General features: G+C 40.2%; 1 protein-coding gene across 1 annotated transcript in view; it reads right to left on the reverse strand.

Moving 5' to 3' along the window:
- dnah5 (dynein, axonemal, heavy chain 5) overlaps positions 1-20,592 on the reverse strand; it is a 298,393-nt gene that overhangs the window by 11,397 nt on the left and 266,404 nt on the right. Inside the window, exons 70-75 of the mRNA XM_060825297.1 lie at positions 20,376-20,525; positions 18,627-18,872; positions 14,891-15,110; positions 11,441-11,646; positions 10,099-10,302; positions 8,848-9,063 (exon numbers count right to left, since the gene is read on the reverse strand). Of these exons, the coding sequence (XP_060681280.1) occupies positions 8,848-9,063; positions 10,099-10,302; positions 11,441-11,646; positions 14,891-15,110; positions 18,627-18,872; positions 20,376-20,525 (1,242 nt within the window). The remainder of the gene's footprint in view (positions 1-8,847; positions 9,064-10,098; positions 10,303-11,440; positions 11,647-14,890; positions 15,111-18,626; positions 18,873-20,375; positions 20,526-20,592) is intronic.

A 20,592-nucleotide genomic window follows, 5' to 3' on the forward strand; every position in this document is an offset into this window, starting at 1 on the left:
TCAATCATATCCCCTCTCAGTCTTCTAAACTCAAGGTATACAAGCCCAGTCGCTTCAGTCTTTCAGTGTAAGGTAGTCCCGCCATTCCAGGAATTGACATCGTGAACCTACGCTGCACTCCCTCAATAGCTAGAATGTCTTTCCTCAAACTTGGAGACCAGAACTGCACACAGTACTCCAGGTGTGGTCTCACCAGGGCCCTGTACAGCTGCAGAAGCACCTCTTTGCTTCTATACTCAATCCCTCTTGTTATGAAGGCCAGCATGCTATTAGCCTTCTTCACTACCTGCTGTACCTGCATGCTTGCCTTCATTGACTGGTGTACAAGAACACCCAGATCTCTCTGTACTGCCCCTTTACCTAAATTGATTCCATTGTGGTAGTAATCTGCCTTCCTGTTCTTGCCACCAAAGTGGATAACCATTCATTTATCCATATTAAACTGCATCTGCCATGCATCTGCCCACTCACCTAACTTGTCCAGGTCACCCTGTAATCTCCTAACATCCTCATCACATTTCACCCTGACACCAAGCTTTGTATCATCAGCAAATTTGCTAGTGTTATTGCTGATACCATCTCCTATATCATTAACATATATTGTAAAAAGCTGCGGTCCCAGCACCGATCCCTGCAGTACCCCACTGGTCACTGCCTGCCATTCCGAAATGGAACCGTTTATCACTACCCTTTGTTTCCTATCAACCAACCAATTTTCAATCCAACCTAGTACTTTGCCCCCAATACCATGCGCCCTAATTTTACTCACTAACCTCCTGTGTGGGACTTTATCAAAAGCTTTCTGAAAGTCCAGGTACACTACATCTACTAGATCTCCCTCGTCCATCTTCAGAGTTACATCCTCAAAAAATTCAAGAAGATTAGTCAAGCATGATTTCCCCTTCATAAATCCATGCTGACTCTGGCCTATCCTGTTACTACTATCCAGATGTGCCGTAATTTCATCCTTTATAATAGACTCCAGCATCTTCCCCACCACTGAGGTCAGACTAACTGGTCTTTAATTTCCTGCTTTCTCTCTCCCATCTTTCTTAAAAAGTGGTATAACATTAGCCACCCTCCAATCCTCAGGAACTGACCCCGAATCTATCGAACTCTGGAAAATAATCACCAACGCATCCACGATTTCCCGAGCCACCTCCTTCAGTACCCTGGGATGTAGACCATCAGGCCCCGGAGACTTATCAACCTTCAGACCTAACAGTCTCTCCAACACCAATTCCTGGCAAATATAGATTCCCTTCAGTTCAGGTCCTTCAGCCACTGTTACCTCAGGGAGATTGCTTGTGTCTTCCCCAGTGAACACAGATCTGAAGTACCCATTTAATTATTCTGCCATTTCTTTGTTCCCCGTAATATATTCCCCTGTTTCTGTCTTCAAGGGTCCAATTTTAGTCCTAACTGTTTTTTTGCTTTGCACATACTTAAAAAAGCTTTTACTATCCTCCTTTATATTATTGGCCAGTTTACCTTCGTACCTCATTTTACCTCTGCGTATTTCCTTCTTAGTAATCCTCTGTTGCTTTTTAAAAGCTTCCCAGTCCTCAATTTTCCCACTTATCTTTGCTATGTTATACTTTTTCTCTTTTAACTTTATATGTTTCTTAACTTCCCTCATCAGCCACGGCCGCTCATGCCTCCTCCTGGGATCTTTCTTCCTTTTAGGAATGAATTGATCCTGCAACTTCTGCATTATACACAGAAATATCCGCCATTGTTCCTCCATGGTCATCCCTGCTAAGGTATTGCACCATTGAACTTTGGCCAGCTCCTTCCTCATAGCTCCATAGTTCCCTTTATTCAACAGAAGTACTGTCACTTCTGACTGTACCCTCACCCTCTCAAATTGCAGATTGAAGCTTATTGTATTATGGTCACTACTTCCCAATGGCTCCTTCACTTCGAGGTCCCTGATCAATTCTGGTTTGTTGCACAATACCAGATCCAGAATTGCCTTCTCCCTGGTCGGCTCCAGCACCAGCTGTTCTAAGAATCCATCTCTGAGGCACTCCACAAAGTCTCTTTCTTGAGGTCCAATACCATCCTGATTCTCCTAGTCTGCCTACATGTTAAAATCCCCCATAACAACTGTAGTAACATCTTTGCGACAGGCCAATTTCAGCTCCTGATTCATCTTACATCCGACATCCAGACTACTGTTTGGGGGCCTGTAAATGACTCCCAAGAGGGTCTTTTTATCCTTAGTATTTCGCAGCTCTAGCCACACTGACTCTACATCCCCTGACTCTAGGTCCCCCCGCGCAAGGGACTGAATATCCTCCCTTACCAACAAGGCCACCCCACCCCCTCTGCCCGTCAGTCTGTCCTTACGATAGCACGTGTAGCCTTGAATATTCATTTCCCAGGCCCTGTCCACTTGAAGCCACGTCTCAATTATCCCCACAATATCGTATCTGCCAATTTCCAAAAGAGCCTCAAGCTCATCCATCTTATGTCTAATGCTTCGTGCGTTCATACACAGTATTTTTAATTTGTTACTGCTCTCACCCTTCCCATCAACACCTATTTCACTCAACCTTACAGCATGATCCCTTTCCGAATTTTCTGCCTCATTGATACAGTTGTCTTTCTTGACTTCTCTTGTTCTAACTTTCCCTTCAATTTCCTTCTTAAACATCCAGTTTGTCCCCTCCCCCCAGCTACTTAGTTTAAATGTAGCGGTGTTGCAGTAGAAAACCTGCCTGCCAGAATGCTGGTCCCTAACCTATTAAGGTGCAAACCGTCTCTCTTGTAGAATTTATGCTTACCACAAAATATATCCCAGTGATCCAAGAACTTAAATCCTTGCTTCCTGCACCAGTTCCCCAACCACACGTTCAAGTCCATTATCTCCCTGTTTCTGGCCTCACCAGCCCGAGGAACTGGAAGCAAACCAGAGATAACCGCCTTGGACGTCCTGCTTTTCAGCCTTCTTCCTAGTTCTCCAAAGTCCCGCTGTAGTGTGTGCCTCCTCTTCTTCCCAACATCATTTGTGCCAACATGTACCACCACCTCTGGCTCTTCACCCTCGTCCTTGAGGATTTCCTGCACTCTGTCCATGATGTCTCTCACCCTGGCACCAGGAAGGCAACCCACCATCCTTAAATCCCATCTGCTGCCACAAAAACCCGGTCAGTTCCTCACACGATGGAGTCCCCTATTACCACGGCTCTGTGCGCTGTCCGACTCTTCCGCTCTGCCTCCACGCCAACTTTTGATTGACATACCTGGCCGCCTTGCGAACTGGCAGTGTCATCAGTCTCTACTGTTTCCAAAAGCTTCAACTTGTTCCTGACAGGTACTTCTCCCGGGGTCTCTTGCACCTGTCTCCTCTCTGCCTTCCTCATCATCTGCTCTCTTCTGGCATGATTGGTGTAATAACCTCGCTGAAGGTCTTGTCCAGAAAGATCTCATTCTCTCGGATGAGCCTAAGGTCCTCGAGTTCTTTCATCAGCACTGCAATATGCTCGGTCAATAGCTGAACGTGCACACACTTTCCACACTTATAAGAGCCAGACACACCAGAGTCGTTGACCTCCCACATCAAGCACGTAGCGTACTGAAGCAGCTGGGCAGTCATGTCTTCACCCTCTTCAACTGTGGCGTAATCACTTCACTCAACCTCCTTGTCAAAGGCTCCTGAGCTGAAGCCTCACTCTTCGATCCAAACTTCCTTGACCCTCTTTTTGTAGCAACTCTGTGGACTCTTAATTTAGGTTAGAGGAGGAGGGAGGGAGGGAGACCCTACTTTGTAGGACCTGGGGTTTAGAACACACCCACTCTAATAGCAATCACTTACCTTCCCGACCAGCTTTACGCTCCGCCTGAACTTCTGCCCAGCTCCCGCCGCTCTCTGTTGCGAAAAGACCGCCTTTACAACGTTCCGCCTTTAGACACTACATAAATATGTGTTCGCCAAATGCCTCCAAGGGATTGAGTACTGATGAAATATTTCTTTCATGAGTTGCAAGGCTGTAATTTCGCACATAAAACTCTGGTTCTTCTTACAGAAGCTGCGTAACTTTTACTAGGAACTGATAATGGTCTGGAAAATAGTCACCTCCAGCTAGATCTCCCTCTTGTCATGAATGGCAGCTCTTCTCCGAGAGCTTCTGACCAAGAATACACAGCTCCATAATTCCAGTCCATATGGCTGCTAAGAGGACATGGTTCTGGTTGCAAAGGTGACCAGGGTCAGGGATCTATTGGATGGCAGAGGAGTGGGCTAGAGGTCACTGGGTGACAAAAACTGCCTCAGGTACTTCTTTCCCCGAAGCTGTGTCATCATTTGCAAATTCCCTCTATTACTCCATGCTTTTCTAATGTCGAAGAAATTGTTGTGATCATTTGAAAGTTGGTATCGTTGCATTTGTCCTCCTGAATGCAGGATGAGAAATTCTTTGTGATGATATTCAAGTGCTGCTTTTGGTTTCAGCAGAACCATAGTGCCTCTTTTAGAAGGCGTACTTAGTTTCTTTAGTTGAATCAAAGCAGATAAATTAGATACTGATTACAATGGTAGTGTGGAAATGCTTGACTGTAATCTGTAATTGTGTGAGCAAATATTCATGAAAATGCACATAATTGAGTCCAGCCACATTTGTTACCAAGTGGTTTTCAGGAGCATCTCAAGAGATGGACCAGAATATGGAGTTAGGCTAACCACGGACTGCTGCTTTGTTTTCTATTTCAAGTTCATTTGCAATTAACAGAGACATACTGAGGCACCTTACTATGCCACTCATTTTTACTGTGTCAGTCTTTCTGTGCCTATATGTGGCTACCATTCCGATGTTTCTTCTTTTACTCCTCTATGTTCATCAGCAAAATAAAATTTGAGTAAGATGCTAGTGATACTGGTCTATTAGTATTCAAGACGTCTGCAATTATTTTTCAGTGGTACACTTGTTCTGCATTTTAAGTCTGGGAAAATGTTGATGTATCATCAATAATTTATAATGTTACCCATCTGTAAAATCTACACTAATAACGTTGAAGGATTTGACAAACTAAAATTTCTAACATTTTCTGCATCTCAATTTGCTAGCCTAACCCCATTTAGCCACACACACATAATGGGCAGAATTTTCAACTTGGTTAGGCACATAAAATAGTTGGGAGCGCATTGGCTACTCATTCAGCACCTTATCTATTTTTTTCTGATGACTTACCCACTCCTACCTGTTTTACGGCCTGCCTAAGTTGAAAATTCTGTCCACTAGAAACTGCAATTATAAAATAGCTGAAGATTTAGCACAAAGGAAATCCCACATTGCACTATTAAATTACAAGTATGAATTTGGATACTCCTGTGGAAAGATTAAGCGGTAGTTCCTGGAGACAGGCTGTAGCATCATTTTTGAGATTACATGGATAATCTGATAAGCAATGTAAATCTAATGTCAAAGACAGTAAATTATTAAAGTTATTTGCTGCATTATCAACACAGATTTTAAACCAACATAATCTCACTTTAAATATTTAGTTGGCAATACTTGTAATTTTCATTTCCAACTGTTAGGAGACAGCATTAGTGATGACCCATAAAGTATATTGACTCCTGTTTCATGCATTATCATTAGAACTTCAGCCAGGAAGCACACAACAGCTGCTCAGCTAGCTGGAACCTTTACCACCCCCTGTAGAAATATGATATAGAGTCACAGAGATGTACAGCATGGAAACAGACCCTTCAGTCTGACCCGTCCATGCCGACCAGGTATCCCAACCCAATCTAGTCCCACCTGCCAACACCCGGCCCATATCCCTCCAAACCCTTCCTATTCATACACCCATCCAAATGCCTCTTAAATGTTGCAATTGTACCAACCTCCACCACTTCCTCTGGCAGCTCATTCCATACACGTACCACCCTCTGTGTGAAAATGTTGCCCATTAGGTCTCTTTTATATCTTTCCCCTCTCACCCTGAACTTATGCCCTCTAGTTCTGGACTCCCCCACCCCAGGGAAAAGACTTTGCCTATTTATCCTATCCATGCCCCTCATAGTTTTGTAAACCTCTATAAGGTCACCCCTCAGCCTCTGACGCGCCAGGGAAAACAGCCCAGACTGTTCAGCCTTTCCCTGTAGCTCAGATCCTCCAACCCTGGCAACATTCTTGTAAATCTTTTCTGAACCCTTTCAAGTTTCACAACATCTTTCTGATAGGAAGGAGACCAGAATTGCATGTAATATTCCAACAGTGGCCTAACCATTGTCCTGTACAGCCGCAACATGACCTCCCAACTCCTGTACTCAATACTCTGACCAATAAAGGAAAGCATACCAAATTCACTATCCTATCTACCTGCGACTCCACTTTCAAAGAGCTATGAACCTGCACTCCAAGGTCTCTTTGTTCAGCAATACTCCCTAGGACCTTACCATTAAGTATATAAATCCTGCTAAGATTTGCTTTCCCAAAATGCAGCACCTCACATTTATCTGAATTAAACTCCATCTGCCACTCCTCAGCCCACTGGCCCATTTAAGAGGCAACTTACTAACTGTACCTCTTATGCCCACATCCAAATCATTTCATGTAAATGACAAAAAGTAGAGGACCCAGCACCGATCCTTGTGGCACTCCACTGGTCACAGGCATCCAGTCTGAAAAACAACCCTCCACCACCACCCCTCTGTCTTCTACCTTTGAGCCAGTTCTGTGTCCAATTGGCTAGTTCTCCCTGTATTCCATGAGATCTAACCTTGCCAATCAGTCTCCCATGAGGAACCTTGTCAAACGCCTTAGTGAAGTCCATATAGATCACATCTACCATTCTGCCCTCATCAATCCTCTTTGTTACTTCTTCAAAAAACTCAATCAAGTTTGTGAGACATGATTTCCCACGCACAAAGCCATGTTGACTATCCCTAATCAGTCCTTGCCTTTCCAAATACGTGTACATGCTGTTCCTCAGGGCTCCCTCCAACAGCTTGCCCATCACCGATGTCAGGCTCACTGGTCTATAGTTCCCTGGCTTGTCCTTACTACCCTTCTTAAACAGTGGCACCAAGTTAGCCATCCTCCAGTCTTCCAGCACCTCACCTGTGACTATTGATGATACAAATATCTCAGTAAGAGGCCCAGCAATCACTTCTCTAGTTTCCCACAGAGTTCTAGGATACACCTGATCAGGCCCTGGGACTTATCCACCTTTATCAGTTTCAAGACATCCAGCACATCCTCCTCTGTAATCTGGACATTCTGCAAGATGTGACCATCTATTTCCCTACAGTCTATATCTTTTGTATCTTTTTCCACAGTAAATACTGATGCAAAGTACTAAATTTCTTATCTCCCCCATTTTCTGCGGCTCCACACAAAGGCCGCCTTGCTGAGCTTTGAGGGGCCCTATTCTCTCCCTATTTACCGTTTTGTCCTTAATGTATTTGCAAAAACCCTTTGGATTCTCCTTAATTCTATTTGCCAAAGCTATCTCATGTCCCCTTTTTGCCCTCCTGATTTCCCTCTTAAGTATACTCCTATTTCCTTTATATTCTTCTAAGGATTCACTCGATCTATCCTGTCTATACCTGACATATGCTTCTTTTTTTTCTTAACCAAACCCTCAATTTCTTTAGTCATCTAGCATTCCCTATACCTACCAGCCTTCCCTTTCACCCTGACAGGAATATACTTTCTCTGGATTCTTGTTATCTCATTTCTGAAGGCTTCCCATTTTCCAGCTGTCCCTTTACCTGTGAACATCTGCCTCCAATCAGCTTTCAATAGTTCTTGCCTAATACCATCAAAATTAGCCTTCCTCCAATTTAGAACTTCAACTTTTAGATCTGGTTTATCCTTTTCGATCATTATTTTAAATCTAATAGAATTATGATCGCTGGCCCCAAACTGCTCCCCCACTGACACCTCAGTCACCTGCCCTGCCTTATTTCCCAACAGTAGGTCAAGTTTTGCACCTTCTCTAGTGGGCGCATCCACATACTGAATCAGAAAATTGTCTTGTACGCACTTAAGAAATTCCTCTTCATCTAAACCTTTAACACTATGGCAGTCCCACTCTATGCTTGGAAAATTAAAATCCCCTACCATAACCACCCTATTATTCTTACAGATAGCTGAATCTCCTTACAAGTTTGTTTCTCAATTTCCCTCTGACTACTAGGGGGTCTATCATACAATCCCAATAAGGTGATCATCCCTTTCTTATTTCTCAGTTCTACCCAAATAACCTCCCTGGATGTATTTCCAGGAATATCCTCCCTCAGCACAGCTGTAATGCTATCCCTTATCAAAAATGTCACTTCCCCTCCTCTCCTGCCTTCCTTTCTATCCTTCCTGTAGTATTTGTATCCTGGGATATTAAGCTGCCAGTTCTGCCCAACCCTGAGCCATGTTTCTGTAATTGCAACATTTACAATTCATTGAAGCCACTACTACATCTTGCATATATCCAGTTCAATGAAAATGGAGGCAGGATATCTGCTCAAACATCAAGTCAACAAAAACATCAAGTTTACACAAACAGTACATGGAAGCTAAAAAACAATGTAACTATTTTTTAAATCTGGTGAATTTATTGAATTATTTAAGCAATTCAACTGATGCCAGAAATCTTTTGGACATTCACAATTGGATTTCCTTTTCATTGGAGGAAAGTTTAAAATTGACCATGAAGCTATCATCTAGTCTGACAGAACTGTTCGTCAACTTCAAACTTTCAATTCCAATTGTCCAAACTTAATGTTTAATGTACTGACTCATCAAATTTCCTAATTAGTTATTCACCATAATTTGTTGGGAAATAATAATCCCGTAGGAACTAAATTAATCTGACTTCTTTACCTGAATTATTACTTACCTCAAATGCTATGTAGTCCACAGGCAACTTCTCTAACATGTCATCAGCCAACCTCGCTACCACAACTTCTCTTGTTTCACCTCCTCCACTGGAACTGTCCTTGGGCTGAATGCTAAGTATAGTGTCTAGGACATCCTTAGCAAGCTTGCTCTGGTAAGTGATGTCAGCATTAGTGTGCAGACCAAATGCTTCTGGAGTGTCATATGTAGGAAGACTCTGCAACATTCAGAATGTAAGAACTATAGAGCATATATAAACTATGATAGTAATGTAAGAGGACATGTGGCATAGTAACAGTGCATGTACAGAAAAAAAGGTGGAAATAATTTATGAGCAAACATAGTATGATCACATTTAAAAAGACAAATATTTAATGATGGAATATGAATAAAAAACTAATTACAGCATAAATTAGTATACTCGATGGAGTTTAGATGGATGGGAGGAATCTAAGTGAAACTTACAGAATATTGAATGGCCTGTACAGAGTGGATGTTGGGAGGATGTTTCCATTGGGAGGAGGGACTAGGACCCAAGGGAGCCTTAGAGTGAAGAGAAGACTTTTTAGAACAGAGATAAGGAGAAACTTCTTCAACCAGAGAGTATTGAGTCTATGGAACTCACGGCCACAGAAGGCTGTGGAGGCCAGGTGTTTGAGTATATTTAAGGTGGGGATTGATAGGTTCTTGATTGTAAATGGGGATCAGGGTTTACAGGGAGAAAGCAGGAAAATGGGGTTGAGAAACTTATCAGTCATGATTGAATGGCAGAGCAGACTTGATGGGTTGAATGGCCTAATTTCTGCTTCTATGTCTTATGGTCTTAAATGGCTAATAGATCAAGTTTCCTTTTTCAAACATATATTAAATATTTCCATGCTTTGATAAACATTATTTGGAGATGCTGGTATTGGACTGGGGTGTACAAAGTTACAAATCACACAGCACCAGGCACACTCCACAACCACCTGATGAAGGAGCGACGCTCCAAAAACTAGTGCTTCCAATTAAACCTGTTGGACTATAACCTGGTGTCGTGTGACTTGTAACTTGATAAACAATCATTGTTTAAAATGGCAGATAATCGACAACGTACAAAAAACACATAAAACTCAGTGAACAGTGTTAAAGGAAGATGCTGTGTGTGAATGGAAATACCTTCAAGTAATGAATTAGCAAATTTGAAAAATAGTTTTATTTCACAATGAAAAATTGCTGGGCTTGCTGAAGATTGATTAAACTGTTTACTAACCTGAATGTATGCTAAGTACTGATCCACGGAATTGCATTTGGGAATGCTGTAACCCTTGTAGAAACAGAAGTCTGAAGCAAACATATTTTCACTGAACCAGACTTTAGCAAATGTGTTCAGCAATCGTTTGTCATAATCATCTGTGACTCTGCCACCATATTGAATCTCACCAATCATGTATCTCACTGTAGTCCAAGAAACACCCTCGAGGTAGAAAAGTACAATTGAACATCATCACACAGCACTTCTAAAAGATCAAAGAACTTCAAGATTGATTTTGATAATAATGGAGAAAATGACTGCAGTAAATTACAGCAATTATAATTAGCTACCTTTTATTGTTAAGATTTCATTTTGCTCTATCAGTTCTTTGTCCTTCTTACATAAGGTTGTAATCAGAGAGAAGATCATTTGTGTCACATATCCACACAAACATTCTGGCATATGTTATACTTCCACTCCCCTTTGTGAATCTTAAAATTGTCTCAGATACTCCTCAAACTCTTTCCAAAAAGGTGCACTTTTTCTCAACATGAACTACTTTCCACTGATCAATTCCTCAATTTTCAGTTATCATTCATATGTGAGCTGAGGTAAATGCTTCAATGAACACAAAACATAGTCTCTAAATTTCCGTGAGGAGTTTCTGACATTATAACTTATGAAGATTATTGGCTGAAGCTTTGGAAATCTGATCCGAATGACTAATTTTATTGCCAGGTTATGTTATTCCTCTGAGTTTTGCTTATCTCTTACTGCAGAAATGTGAAAATTCAGGATATCTCAGCAAACTTAATTAATTTTTGAGATGTGCCCATTCCTTGCAAATACTGGGAGTAATTTGAGGCTCTGAGGTCTTTTAAGGTCATAACACTTTAATTCAAATCCTATAATCATCATGCCTTGGTACAAACATATTGAGGAGAAAGTGAGGTCTGCAGATGCTGGAGATCAGAGCTGAAAATGTGTTGCTGGAAGATTCCTGATGAAGGGCTTGTGCCCGAAACGTCGAATTTCCTGTTCCTTGGATGCTGCCTGACCTGCTGCGCTTTTCCAGCAACACATTTTCAGCTACAAACATATTGATGCAAATGCAGTTACCCAGCTACAAGAAAAACCTCCATAAAGAAAGGGTAAACAGCTTGAAATGTTGACAAAGGCTGCTACACTACAATTTAGGTGCATCTTAATTACATTGGCAATATTGTACACTATCTGAAATCAATTTGTCTGCTGAAGGTTTGAGAATAGCGAAATTTTCTACCATTAATTATTAAGCTATCCAGCACCAAGAAACAGAATTGTCACAGCAGAATTAAGAACCAAGAATTGTGAACAATACCTTCTTGATATCCATATCATCGAGATGGTTTTGTACAAATTGCACAGTAGCATTCAAGTCAGCTTGGTTAAATTCATATGGTATATTCCAACCAAGAGGTCCATACTTGCGACGTTCTTGCACTGTTGAATGTAGAAAGGCCACTGCATAGAGCATAGGCTTCCACTGAGTCATATTACTAACATCCAAAAGGTCCTGACTGATTCCTGTTGATAAAAGTAAATGTCTTTTAGGATCTTCAGGTAAATGACTGCTGTGGAGTTTTCACATTAATTGTGGAAAACTTCCAATGGACTGATTCAAACATTTACCTGCATGGTTACTGCACACTAGTAAAATTACTATGGGTGAAACCCTAAATTTACATTCTCTATTATTTATAGAAGGCTTACAGTGTACATATGCTGTCGGACGCAACTCAGGGAAGGTTTACTAGATTAATACCTGGAAAAGTGGATTGCGTTAGTTGGAAAGTCTACACAGGCTAGGCCTGTATCCCCTGGAGTTCAGAGGAGCTTAATTTACTTAATTGAAACATAAAATCGTGAGGAGACATGACTGGATGGATATTGAAAGCCTATTGTGAGAGAATCTAGAAAGAGGGGCCATAAAGGTGAGCCCATTTAAAACAGATTTTCTTTCTCTCAGAGGGCTGAGAGTGTTTGGAACTCCCTTCCTCAAAAGGCAGTGTACGTAGAAACTTTAAATATTTTTAAGACACAGGTTAGGTAGATCTGGGGTTAAATTCAAATCAGCCATGATCTTATTGAATAGCAGGGCAGGCTCGAAGGACCAAGTGGGCTCTTCTTGTTCTTTGTTTGTATGTTCATAAGCTTTTTCAGTACATTTATTATTTTGTACTGTACTGGAACAAAGATGCCATTGCTCAACAGATAAGGAATTCGTAAAAAAAACTTCCTCACTAACTACAATATGAAAAATCAATTAATTTGGTGCATTTAATGGTGCTGCATGAAAAAAAACAGACCCTGGCCAGAACTTCTTTTCTCTATTTTGTACTAGAACAGAGCATTTTGATTAACATCTCATTCACAAGAAACTCAGGGTTATTTTTGTAGCAGTGGAATCTGGAGTAATAAAGCCACTGTATGGCGGCTGAGATGCAATGTCCAGTTATCCCACCATTAGCTCAAGACATCATTTGGGTAAAAGCAGTTTAAGTAGGATCCAGGAATGGTCAATCTGAGGATCATTAAGCCTTGGATTATCCTTTTTAAATTAGGCACAACACTCATTAAAGTTTGCTATTTTGTTCATTAGTGCTCCAAATATGGCACTTGTGAACAATTATATGACAAGCCAGCGTTATAAAATGGTCATGTTTTAAATTATTTCTTTTACTTCTTCTAAGTTTTGGGTTGAGTTCACATTTTTTGGCAGAATCTGTGAATTTCATTTCTGTTCCATTATGTAGAGAAAGAGAGAGAGAAAGAGAAGTGGAAAGAGGGAGGGACAGGAACAGAGAGAAAGAAACCGGGAGAGAGGGAAGGAGACGGAGAAAGAAGAGGGAGGGACTGGGTCAGAGATGGAGAGTGAGAGACGGAGATAGGAGAGAGCACAGGAGAAAGGGAGAGACAGCAAGGTGGGTAGGGAATAGAAAGGGGGAGTAAAAGAAGGAGAGTGAGAGCACCATCCTGCTTGCTGGCAGGTCATTTTTGAGGTTTGAATCCCAACTGCTCTCTCTCTTCCCTCTCAGTTCTGTCACAAATTTGCAACTTAGCCATAAACTGGGCAGTTACCTTTCCTTTCTAAAGAAAGCCAGCATGACTTACAAAAGTTTCAAATCCAGATTCAACCACACGGCTCCACTTTTCCTTTCGATTGTAAAAGAAATACAAACTTCTGTCTTCCAGTTCATATTTCCAAATGCAATGTGTATAGATGTTACATTAGGGAATTTCAAAGATCCTCCACCCGCTAAGTGAAGAAATTCTTTCCCATTTTAATTCCTTCTGCATCTACCCTCCCAAGCACTGTTAGACTTTTGCATGTTTCTATGAGATCACTTCTCATTTTTCTGAACTCTAGAGGTTATAGGCTCAGGCCCTCAATCTCTTGTCAGGACAATCCTGCCATTCCACTCTGTGGAAAGTATATCCTTCCTTCGGTAAATAAACTAGAACTATACAAAATGCTCAAGATATGGTCTCATCAAGATTCTATATAATTATAGCAAAACTTATTTACTCTTGCATTCACATCCTCTTGCAATAGAAGCCAAAATACCATTTGCCTTCCTAACAGCTTGCTGAAGCTGCATATTACTTTCCTATATATGGTACACAGACATTAACACTTTTCAATCTCTCACTATATAGTAAATCTTCTTAATTTATAGTTTCTGAATAAAGCAGGCATCATTTGTTTGCCACATTTGTTTTCTGCCTGTCATGTTTAAGCAGACGAAATTAGCCTGTCAAATCCTCACCAAACCTCTCTGCATACACCTCACATAACCATGACCGTGACCTTTTGAATCATCAAATCTGGAAATATTACAATTGTGAGTAGTTGGGGCACAGCACCAATTTTTGAGGTAATCGCAGACTACCTGTCTATTCTTTCTCTTTGTTTTCTGTCCATTAACCAATTCCCAGAGGCAGCAATGCAAATCCTATTGGCTTTGGTGGTAGCCTCCCAGTGAGTGTCATATTATCAGTTAGCCCTGGCATCAGAAGTGGAATGGTCCTCTGACAGCCAGCCCTGGCAACACACCCGCTTTCCTGTAACTCACAACTTGCAATCACCATTCCATCCTCACTGACCTGTTGCTCTTGGAAAGGCTGCCATTGTTTTTGGTAGCGCTGACAAGCAATAAAGTGTTGGTGATTTACGATTGGTTGACAGTGTAAGATTGATAGGGGTTAAACCTTTTTAAAGCTAAATGGTTGACTAGTAATTACCATACTTTTTGAGCTTTTTATTGGTTTAATCTGATCCATGTCAGATTATTAGGCTTGCAAGGGCACAATTCTCAAGAAATCTAAGGGACACACATCTTGTCCCAGAATTACACTCTTGATAACGGAGGAGGTAGAAAACTTATTCGTGGCCTCCTTTCCTTGAAAATGCCTCTGTGAAATCTGAAATTGAAGCCTGGCAGAAGCACAGGGTTGGAGGGGTGTGGGGGTTAAACCAGCTTTCTTCTTGAGATCTGCTAGGATCTTGCCTTAATTTCAGTGGGAATTTTGGAACTTTGGAATTTTAAATCACAACGTGAGGCCAATTTGATCATTTACACTTGTTCTAATTTTTGGCATGAGCTAACCATTAAATCTTATTTACCCCATAATTAGCAAATCAACATGCTAGTACCTTTATTTTAAATATGGAAGGTGCTACAGGCCAAATTTAGCCTCAGTATGTTCAGGTTTTTATTCATAAGGTGTTGAAAGCATCTATGCACATCTACCAATATGCCTGGCTTACCACAGTAAGTCCTTCTTAAACCTGCCCGCAGGCCTTGTGGAGGTTCATTGGTGAATTTGATTGACATCTGGAGAAGTGCAATAGGGAAAAGCTTATGGACCTCAGTTGTCATCCAGAGGCGAAACGTTTCATGAATATTTTCTGTTTCTGTAATGATGTCCATTAATTCATCCAAGAAATCAAGACCTAGGTGACAATTCTGAAGCAAAGCCCAACCACCCTAAGAAAGAGAGAATAAATGCTTGAGTATATGCTCTCAGTTAAAAAAAAACTTTAAATGCATAACGTATTCAGAAACAAACATTAAGTACCATGAATAGTTAAAATCAACCCAGGCTTTTAATTGATCAGCTGAAGACTTGATATAAAACAAGATTGAAGACATCTGTAGCCACAATAGGAGAAGATGTTCTGACTACATTATGCGAGAGGACACATAAACCTTGTGTTGGACCATTGGAAAATGTCCAAAGAGAGATTAGGAAAGACTTTCAAGGCACAGCAAGACACTTAATGAATACTTTGCATTGATTTAGTCTGAATGATGATGGTCAACTGATAACATTATGGCCCTATTAACAAAAATATTTTTTAACATTAAATTAGAAGAGGATATATTTTAAGGAGGGAAGAACAAGGAACCTTAAAATAGACTGAATAGCCAACAAATATGGTAGCCACTCTAGAATCAATCATAGTTCCTCTAGAAATTGGGACTATGAGTACTTTAACAGCTCAATGCAATTGAAGGATTTTCTTCAAAAGAATCATTCACAGGTCATTGATGTCATTGGCAAGTCTGGTATTATTACCCATATCTAATTACCATTAACTGAGAAACTTGCTGGGCCAATTAAGAGTCAGATACATTGCTGAATGTCTGGAATCATTCATAAGCCAAAACAAGTAAAGATGAAAGCTTTTTTTCCTGAAGATTATGAAGGAACAAGGTTGATGTTTACAATGATTTGATAGTCACATAACCGCTGCTGAATGCAATATTTAAAAAATAAAAAATAATGGATATTTATTAAATTAAGTGAATTTAAATGATAGCATTTGAACTCATGTCTCCAGATAATTAGTCCAGGTCACTGGATTCCCAGAGAATAAGTCTGCTACTAATTCCTCTGATGAAATTGTGCTAGTGCTCCTTTGGACTGGAAGGAGCAATAAAAGTTCCAAAATTAAAACCTGGGAATAAGACAGACCAATCCACAGGTTCACTGGCTTGCTATCAGTACAAAGTGAGAAATAAGACAGAATCATGAAACTAGGAGAAAATGAGGTCTGCAAATGCCTGAGAGTCAGAGTCAAAAAGTGCAGCGCTGGAAAAGCACAGCAGATCAGGCAATACCAGAAGAGCAAGAGAGTCAACGTTTTGGGCATAAGCCCAGAATGATGAATTATGCCCGAAATGTCAACTCTCCTGCTCTTTGGATGCTGCCTCACTTTCAGAATCATTAAACTGCACTTTAGAACCATTTAGATAGAGAAATCCATGTCAGGGATAACCTAATGTAACTTCCCTAAAAGAAAGCTGTATTGCATCAATTTGATTGGATTGAATTGCAGCCATCAGAGCAAGGTGGTTCAATTGCTATCCTGTACCCGGTCAGAAAGCTTTTAATAAATATCACACAAGATGTTTCTCCACAAGTCAGAAGTTTGTGGAATTGAAAGCTAAATCATTGGTGGATTGAAAACTGGTGAAAGCTGTGGACTTAAACTGTCAATGAATCTGCTCAAAAGTTAATTATCAGAGGTGTTCCACAGGGACCTTTGCTAATTGCTTTTTTCATTGATGATCCATAATGAAGTTGTTGAGGAAATTTTTCAAAATTCACTCATGGCAAGTGGGTGCCGCTAGTTGGCCAGCATTTGTTGTCCCTCTATGGTTGTCCTGGAGAAGGTGGTGGTGAGCTGCCTTGTTAAACTGCTGCAGTCAATATGATGAAGGTGGACCCTTTGGGAGGGAATTCCTAGGCTTACACACATTATCAAGTCACTGTATGCAAGTTAGAACTTGATGCTGAACTACTACACACAGATTAATTTGTAAGAGTTGATGGCAAATCATGCTTAACTTGGAAAAATGCCAGGTTAGACATGGAGACAGTCAAATATTAAACAAAACTGGAGTCGCTATCTCAAGATAATCAGGTAATCCATCTAGGAATGAGATAAGGAGAAACATCTTGACTCAAAGAGTGGCGAGCCAGTGGAATTCACTACAACAAACAACTGTCAAAGACAAAACATTGTACAATTTCAAGAAGGAGTTAGATATGGCACTAGTGGCTCAAGGAATCAAAGGTCCTAAGGTATTGAGCTGGATGATCAGCCATGATGATAATGAATGTAACAGCATGCTTGAAGGGCTGAATAGTCTACCCCCATCCCTATTTTTCTGCATTTACAAACTAAAGGGAAATATAAATAAAGTCAGTGCTGAAAGACAAAGGTAGCATTAACTGCGAAATGTTTTTAACCAATACTAGGAAATTAACTAAAATAACTAAGATTCTTGGATGGTTTTAGAGAAAAATGTGCTATAGGACCTTACATACTATTTTGTCCACATATGAGATCTTATGTTGACTTCTCATGGCGCTGAATATTAAGGTTCTCGAAATCAGTTTAAAACTTTTGTTATCCAGACTGGCTCAATGAGCTGAGTCTTTGTAATACTTGAAATTACCGAAGAGGTAGTGCTGGGACCTGATCAAGTGTACCCCAGGAATTTGTTGGAAATTAGGGAAGAAATTGTGGGCCCCAGCAGAAATATTTGCATTATCTACAGCCATGGATGAGGTGCTTCAGCATTGGAAGGTGGCTAATGTTGTGCCTTTATTTTTAAAAATGCAGGAAGGAAAAACCTGGGAATTATAAACCAGCAAGCCTTACGTCTGTGGTGGGTAAGTTGTTGAAGGGGATTCTGGGTGAAAGGATTTACATGCATTGGAGAGGCAAGAACTGATTAGGGACAGTCAGCATGGCTTTCTGAGTGGGAAATTGTGTCTTACAAACTTGATTAAAATTTTGAGGATGTAACCAAAAAGATAGCTGAGGGTACAGTGGTAAACATTGCTTACATAGATTTTAGTAAAGCCTTTGACAAGATTCTGCATGGTAGACTGATTAGTAAGGTTAGATCAGGACTACCAATTTGGGAGGGATGGAATATAGAGTAATAATCACAATTTTAAAAACCCACTTGCTCTTTGGACTTCAATCATGTCTTCCAGACATTTTTCAGTACTCTAAATAATCTAATGTCGCCATCAAAATAAGTGAAGGTTTGCCATAATCGTCACTACCAAACTGACATGTTGCTGGATGCTGGGTTGATGTGAGTCCCAGATCACCATCTACTTTAAAGAAGTGAGCAGTAGAACATTAGCAGAAATTTTAACCTGTTTTTCAGTCAGAAAACTGACAGCTTTGGTACAATACAGGTTTTGCACCCCTCCTTATATCATTCCCATAAAACCAATGGAGGACAAGAAAATCAGTTTGAGAGTAAAACTTGCAGCTGATGCAAACCTTTCAGCTTTCTGCCAGTGCAGGGTGCTTAAATTAAACATACTGACTCTGGTTCACACCGTACTCCAGTATGAAATCATTGAAATAAAATAGCTTTAGACATAAATCAATGTATTCTTGAATAGAATATTCAATCATACACAATAGCTCTCAAACTCAGACATATTATTTTGTAGATGTTTCCTCTTACATTTGTCATAGTCTGTTGGAGAAGCTTACGGGCATGGATCTCTTGTCCTTGACCCATAGAGACACAGCGAGTTTCTATCTTGACTCTTTTGCCCAAAGCTATAATGGAATCTGTGGGATCAGAACCCATTGACAGAAAACAGATAAGAGGAGTATGTCTATCTGATTCTTTCCAAGTCATTTCCAAATCCAGGACGAGTCCTTCTGCATATTTTTCTCCCATTGCGTCCATAATATATTTACGAGCCTAAATAACAAAAGGAAAAAAATTAAAGATTTGTTTGCTGCTGGGTCATACCTCTCATTAACTTCCATTCAACAGTGCATAAGATTACAATGTTATGTTTGTTATATACATGAAACTCCATAAAATATTTAGCTATTCAATCACTCCCATTTTTAATAATAACTCCTTTCACTTTCATGACAGACAAATTACTGGTTTCCCTTGCATATTGTCAGTTCTCATAATCATCTGAAATGAATAACAATAATTACTCAATTGATTGATTTAAACGTGTTAAAGAAATGACCCACACAAAACCTGCCTCAATAAAAATAACAATGGACAGATAGGGATGCATTTATGCAATTGCGTTTTGCACACCCTCTGAGCCTTTCCTGTCTGCGTGTCACTGGATGGCTTAATCAAGGCCTGTGTTTCCCTTGGACTGTCTACTGATAGATAACGTGCAGAAAATAAAATAATAACGAATCATGGATTCTGCTTTTGGGAAATTTCAAAACACTCATTTTCCAACCAGGTAATTACTTGATTGGGTTTTTAAAATCCTGCTGCCTGGCAGCAAATAAAATGGAACTTAAAAGCAATTTTTCTTTGTCCTGCTCTAGTGCTGTCAACAGTGACTTTAACCTTATGAATGTGAGGCTTCTGCCTCAGTCAGGACCTTGCTCAGAAAGGTTTATATGGGTCACAGGGAACCACTGGACTTACCACTTTCCCTGAACAGTGAACAGCTTCAAAAGCACAGGTAACTCACCAATGAATATTGTTCTGGGCCTCCAACCACTTCAATCACGCAGGCAGGGGGGCTTGCTCTGTCCAAACCCCACTGAAGGAAATAACCACATTGAATTGATTCTGTGATGTTTTGTGTACATTACTTGGCCATGAAGCAGTGCTTCACACAGGAAAAATCAATTGAATGTCATGGAAGAACTATGGCACCACTGATATATTTCATCAAAATCTCAATTTAATTTGTTATTGAATTGACCTAAAACACCAGTGGATTTTCTTCTCTTTCTTACAGAAATGTACTCTACATTATTAGCATTGTTACTTTTTATCAGATGTGTTGCAATTTTTTTATTTGTCATCTTGTTGTAGATTCTTGACAGCAGTTTTCTTTTAATGCTTGGGAAAGCAGTGAGGAAAGGCATGTTCCTTCTGGTGGTGATATAGCTGATTCCAACACACACAAGCTGTGTTGGGTATTACCATCACCTTTTTACAGATGTAACCACATGATAGCTTTCCAATAATATCACTAATTATGAAATATACTGCTCATTGAAATTCGCTTTCAACATCAGTGCACATAAGCCATCAATTAACTTATTTGTTTAAGCAGTGTGGAATCTAACATACAGTCTAATGAAAGTTTATATCATTGATAAATAATAATCAAGGCTGTAATCTTTTTTAAAAACTGCAGAATGGTTCACTCTCTAAACCTCAAAGATGTATAACTTATTAAAGCCTGCAGCCTTCTGCATTCCAAAGTACCTGTGCTATGGTTCTATCAGGACACCAAGATCGGATCAGGAGAAGACGTCGGAAACAGTCCAAGGATTGATCATAAGCATTTGGCAGAACCTCTTCTTCAGGAGCTTCTTTATCAAACCAGTTTTTCCAGAGTTTCTCATTTCTCCCAATCTATTTAAATAACATTATCGCATGCTTAGGTAAACAAACCAAAAAAAACTCACAAACATTGAGCGAT

Source organism: Hemiscyllium ocellatum, chromosome 5, assembly GCF_020745735.1.
Source record: "Hemiscyllium ocellatum isolate sHemOce1 chromosome 5, sHemOce1.pat.X.cur, whole genome shotgun sequence".
Lineage (NCBI taxonomy): Eukaryota > Metazoa > Chordata > Chondrichthyes > Orectolobiformes > Hemiscylliidae > Hemiscyllium > Hemiscyllium ocellatum.